This window comes from Triticum dicoccoides, chromosome 5A (assembly GCF_002162155.2).
Source record: "Triticum dicoccoides isolate Atlit2015 ecotype Zavitan chromosome 5A, WEW_v2.0, whole genome shotgun sequence".
Taxonomy (NCBI): Eukaryota; Viridiplantae; Streptophyta; class Magnoliopsida; order Poales; family Poaceae; genus Triticum; species Triticum dicoccoides.
Window position 1 is genome coordinate 96,928,133 of NC_041388.1, and position 5,674 is coordinate 96,933,806.

General features: G+C 47.3%; 2 protein-coding genes and 3 non-coding genes across 5 annotated transcripts; 1 reads left to right on the forward strand and 4 right to left on the reverse strand.

The window, feature by feature from the left end:
* Positions 1-811: 811 nt before the first annotated feature.
* Positions 812-3,028, reverse strand: LOC119299719 (mitochondrial import receptor subunit TOM5 homolog). Its single transcript, XM_037576878.1, has 2 exons — positions 2,825-3,028; positions 812-1,207 (listed from the first exon to the last, which is right to left on the reverse strand). Exons 1-2 carry the CDS (start codon positions 2,909-2,911, stop codon positions 1,130-1,132), a joined length of 165 nt encoding a protein of 54 aa, XP_037432775.1. The 5' UTR covers positions 2,912-3,028; the 3' UTR covers positions 812-1,129.
* A 120-nt stretch (positions 3,029-3,148) lies between these two features.
* Positions 3,149-3,221, reverse strand: TRNAR-ACG. Its single transcript has one exon. It is a non-coding gene; the product is annotated as a tRNA-Arg (tRNA).
* Positions 3,222-3,934: 713 nt separating this feature from the next.
* On the reverse strand, positions 3,935-4,007 carry TRNAR-ACG. The gene has a single exon. It is a non-coding gene; the product is annotated as a tRNA-Arg (tRNA).
* A 74-nt stretch (positions 4,008-4,081) lies between these two features.
* Positions 4,082-4,155, reverse strand: TRNAR-ACG. Its single transcript has one exon. It is a non-coding gene; the product is annotated as a tRNA-Arg (tRNA).
* Positions 4,156-4,328: 173 nt separating this feature from the next.
* On the forward strand, positions 4,329-5,355 carry LOC119299720. The gene is made up of 2 exons (XM_037576880.1): positions 4,329-4,557; positions 4,674-5,355. The coding sequence occupies exons 1-2, from the start codon at positions 4,417-4,419 to the stop codon at positions 5,109-5,111; spliced, it is 579 nt and encodes a 192-aa protein (XP_037432777.1). The 5' UTR covers positions 4,329-4,416; the 3' UTR covers positions 5,112-5,355.
* Positions 5,356-5,674: the final 319 nt, after the last annotated feature.

A 5,674-nucleotide genomic window follows, 5' to 3' on the forward strand; every position in this document is an offset into this window, starting at 1 on the left:
GCGAGTCACCGAACGAAGACATGCCTGAGTCGTAGCACCGCCCATTGCCGAGCTCAATGCACCGACTCGACTCCGCAGCAATAGCCACTGGCCTTTGCAGTGACGAGTACCTCTGCTCACAACAACACCGTCTGCCGCTCGCAGCACCGTCCGCTCTGACTCCGTGGCTTGCAACACTGCCCTTCCGTCACTAGCTCACAGCATAGCATCTGCCCTTTTCAGGCCATGTGGTTGGGTTTAGCGCAGGTCGATGGTCAGCGGACGAGTTGAGTGGCGCGTGCAGACATAGGGAAATGGAGAAGAGAAGGAGGTGATCGACCGAGCGCTGAGATCGGTTACCCGATTTAAACGTTCCCCTACAATTTTAGGGGCCACCTATCAGCCACACACAAACAAAACAATTGGTGCTGTAACATAGTCGCATCTAGTAGCAAGTCCGGTCATAATCTCTCACAGCCTACACTCTCAATTCTTGAGTGATCTCGCAAATCACGCTCATTTTGACCAAATAAACAAACGCAAGGTGTGCCCTAGCTCACACTATCATGTACCACGTGACACATGTGGTAAACAATTCAAACTATTCAAAGATAGCTTACACTATCCTGTTGTCAGCACAGAGCAAATACATGAAATTTTGGTGATCAGATGCATAAGATCAGCTTGCAGATTTCTCCATCCTAGATACTTTGAGAATTTTTGCATCTGCTTGTGAAACACCCCTGCGGTTAGCTGTGTTCCGGATGAGAGAATAGCATTCAGAGCTTTACTCTAACAGCAACAATCACCAGAAATCAGGAAGATGTAAATATTCACAGCAATATAGTATCACCGGCTTAATTCACTGCATGAACTGGAGGACAAAGTTCAAGAAGACCTAACAAAAAGGGATCCCCAACAAGTTTGCGACGACTTGCCTGATAATTCACAAAGCATGAGAACACCTGATAGAGTAATACATATAAAGTACTATTTTGGCTGCCATTATTACCAACCAATGTCTAAGAACAACAGTTTCACTCCTTAATCCACACTAAGAACATGTGTGATGACCATGTTGATGAGAAAACGAAAAAGGCAGTGCAACACCACACCATTGAATGTCCATTATTGCCCTATCTAGTCCCGTTTAGATGACCATATTATGGCCAAAGTTGTGCATCAGGAAGACGGATCCAGCAAATATACCAGCAGCCTTTAGCACCTTCTGTAAATGAACAAATAAAAAAACAGTAGTAAGAGGTTTTTGTACCAACAGGAGATATTGTCCTAAACAACAAGGGTACAATATCACTATAAACTGCAAGCAGTTAATCTAGTATTCCTTAACCCAATAACAGCCCAGCCCAATTACAGTACTCAAGTAGTACCAAGAGATAACATGTAGGAACAATTTCAAATCATTTTGCGCCTCACCACAACTGGGGGTTCCACTTTATGGCCAGAAAGAACACATAGGAGAAAAAAATACAAATGTTCAGCTGTCAGACGACAAATTCAGAGATAGGATCCACCATTGCAAAGTTTCAATGTCAAGCATAACTTAAAAGTTAGGAATCCAACAATAAAAAATATTGGTTTTCAGGCAGAGATTTCAAACATCTCAGGCAGAAAATTAAAAGATCCACAGGATCATTGCCAGGCATGGTTTACCAAAATTGTAAGGATAAGTAACTAAAGTAAGTGATTCATAAGTAACTAAAGTAAGCGATTCATCAGCGAAGGAAACAAGGTTCGACTGACTAATACTACCAATTCTTTAAAATCCCATGATTTGTTGTCCTAGATCCTACATATATCCTATGAATTGCGATCATAGTGTGGAACCTTGAGAGGATCACATAGCAGAACACAAGGGGGAGCACAAATTCAAATCCTTTTGCACCTCAATAAACATGAAGGTTCCTCTTTTAGTCAAAAAATAACACATGGGACAATAAAATATAAAGGATCAACTACCAGACATAACTCAAAATACATCAGAATATCCATTAACCAACAGCAAAACTTCAATATCAAGCATAACTTAAAGTTTGGGATTCACCAACAGAAAAACGTCGGTTCTCAGGCAGAAATTTAGAAGATCCACAAGATCACGCCAGAAATTTAGAGGTGGATCTAGACACAGCCATAGTTGTGCAGAACCTAGAAAGTTAGAAGTTATATGAATTTACTAGTACGTAACAAACGCCACAAGTCAGTACTGACGACTAACGCCACATTATAGTCTCATCTTGCAGATAGCCAAGTACAGAAGGCTAAACCGATGGCATTAGCAAGCGAACGTAGCAAGTTAGAAGTTATATGAATTTACTAGTACGTCACAAACGCCACAAGACAGTACCGACAACCAACGCCACATTATAGTCTCATCTTGCAGATAGGCAAGTACAGAAGTCTAAATCGATAGCATTAGCAAGCGAAGCGTCTTAGCGGTACAGAGTCAGAATGCCTAAATCAACTTCATTGGCTTTTTTCCATGCCCTAATTGTGCCCCAAGCCTTGAGCAGCAGCATCACAATTCACAAGCAAAGCTGTTGAAGCACAACATAACAGAACCACACATGGCTTCACGATGTGCTAGCAAGTTCCTGGGTCATATACTACACATCAAAAGGGCGGCGAACAACCTAACCATCCAAATTCTAAACCGAATCTCTCACCCGTATCAGTTAGCAAAACAGACTACCATACTAGTAATCCCATATCTCAGCAATGACGCAAGAACAGGTTTTTCTTTTTGCGGGAAGCAAGAACAGGGTAATTAATAAGTAGGCGACGCATAAATAACTAGATCGAAGGGAGAGGAGGGAGAGGGGCTGACATAGTTGACCGCCCAGTTCTCCTCGTTGTTGCACTGCGAGTCCCAGAACGCCCTCATCTTCTCCAACGCCGCCTTCGCCGCCGCCATGTCCGCCCTTTGGATCTCCTCCCGCTCCCTCCGACGAGTTCTATCTGGTTAGGGTTTTTTTCTTCTTCGCGCGGCGGCCGGTTACGTGTTATGTTAAGGAGCCCACTTCTTCTCTATATCGGTCTGTTGGGCTTTGCACTCGAATTTTGTGTTGCGACTCCCCTGCAAAAAGATTAAAAAAAGAGAAAAAGGAGGAAGGGGAAAAAAAGGAGAATATAGGAAAAACAAAAAAAAATCCGACTCCGCTGGGGATCGAACCCAGAATCTCTGGTTTCGTAGACCAGCGCCTTATCCATTGGGCCACGGAGTCAATTGTTGTAATTTTTGGGCTTTGTCACTATATATTGGTTGGGCCGTACATAATTGTGCCCCAAGCCTTGAGCAGCAGCATCACAATTCACAAGCAAAGCTGTTGAAGCACAACATAACAGAACCACACATGGCTTCACGATGTGCTAGCAAGTTCCTGGGTCATATACTACACATCAAAAGGGCGGCGAACAACCTAACCATCCAAATTCTAAACCGAATCTCTCACCCGTATCAGTTAGCAAAACAGACTACCATACTAGTAATCCCATATCTCAGCAATGACGCAAGAACAGGTTTTTCTTTTTGCGGGAAGCAAGAACAGGGTAATTAATAAGTAGGCGACGCATAAATAACTAGATCGAAGGGAGAGGAGGGAGAGGGGCTGACATAGTTGACCGCCCAGTTCTCCTCGTTGTTGCACTGCGAGTCCCAGAACGCCCTCATCTTCTCCAACGCCGCCTTCGCCGCCGCCATGTCCGCCCTTTGGATCTCCTCCCGCTCCCTCCGACGAGTTCTATCTGGTTAGGGTTTTTTTCTTCTTCGCGCGGCGGCCGGTTACGTGTTATGTTAAGGAGCCCACTTCTTCTCTATATCGGTCTGTTGGGCTTTGCACTCGAATTTTGTGTTGCGACTCCCCTGCAAAAAGATTAAAAAAAGAGAAAAAGGAGGAAGGGGAAAAAAAGGAGAATATAGGAAAAACAAAAAAAAATCCGACTCCGCTGGGGATCGAACCCAGAATCTCTGGTTTCGTAGACCAGCGCCTTATCCATTGGGCCACGGAGTCAATTGTTGTAATTTTTGGGCTTTGTCACTATATATTGGTTGGGCCGTACATAATAAAAGAGCAAAAAATGAATACGACTCCCGCTGGGGATCGAACCCAGAATCTCTGGTTTCGTAGACCAGCGCCTTATCCATTGGGCCACGGAGTCATTTGATGATATCATTTCGCCTAGCATCTTACTAAACATTACTTCCGTGATTTAATAGTCATTCGTCGCCAACGTTGGATTTCGTAGCGCTGGAGAGATGCCACGTCTCCTGCTTGGATGGATCAGCCGAGACCGCACACACCAGCTACACCACTCCACCGAAGCGAAAGGGGACAAAGGTTTGCACGTCGCCAAGTCCTGAACCATTACCTAGCAGAGCAGGGATCCCATCGACGAGGCGAGGACAGAGGTGGATCAACAATGGCGTCGCTTCTTTCGCCGAACACCGTCGCTGCGACCACGGCGAGGCCGTCCGGCAGGAGGAGCCGCCTTACTCCCAGTGTCACCGCCATGGCAACCAAGGGCCCGAAGCCCAGCTCCGGCGGCACGAAAAGATCGTCGGTAAGCTAGCGCCTGCCGTTAATCCCTTGCGCTATCAATCTATTTCATGTCAGACTCCATGCGTGCGTGCGTGTAAGAACTTGCAATATACCGACGCGCGCGTGTGGCGCATGCAGGGCACTACCACGGTGTTCCCGGTGGGGAAGCCCGCGGGCCCGCCGCGGCCGGCGACGACGAAGGGGTCGGCGCCCGTGAAGCTGCTGACGAACGTGGAGAAGCTACGGCTGCTGACCAAGGCGGAGAAGGCGGGCCTGCTGTCCGCGGCGGAGCGCGCCGGGCTGTCGCTGTCGGCGGTCGAGCGCCTCGGGCTGCTGTCCAAGGCGGAGGAGCTCGGGGTGCTGTCGGCCGCCACCGACCCTGGCACCCCCGGCTCGCTGCAGGGCCTCGCGCTCCTGCTGCTGGCCGCCGGCCCCGCCGTCGTCTTCCTCGTCCCCGAGCAGTACCCCTGGGAGGTGGCGCTCCAGGCCGTCGCCGCCCTCGTCTGCGTCGCCGGGGGCTCCGCCGCGTTCGCCGCGTCCAGCTTCGTGTCCAGGCTCCAGGGCTCCTCCGGCTGATCTCGACGAACTCTGCTTGCTTCAGCATCGACCGAGTGTCAATTGCCGCGTTTGATTCTAGCACCAATGATCTTGCGTAGAGTTAATCTACTTCTGTAAAGATGGGCTGATATTTATACGATGCGCCATTCGGTTGCAATACTGCAGGTTTTTGTATTAAGGGGCGTTGTCGAACTTCTGATGGAAGCACTTCTGTCTTAATTTTTGGGTATCTTTATTAGTAAGCTTGCACGTGCTCGGGTAATGATCTTCTCAAAGATACATCTAGTCCTATTCAAATGTATTCCCTCCGTTCCAAAATAGATGACTCAATTTTATACTAAAGTTAGTATAAGAAAATGACACATATACAAAGTCAAGGTAACATTCATCATATAGGCCCTAAACCATGTTTACAGGCACTTACTGTTAGATTGATCTCTTCCCGATCGAGCCCAACTATGACGTCCGGATAAATACTGTCAGATTGATCTCTTCCCGATCGAGTCCAACTGTGACGTCCGGATAGATACATTAATCCCACGTTAACGATGCCACGTCACCTCGGTTATTGTTGCTAATCC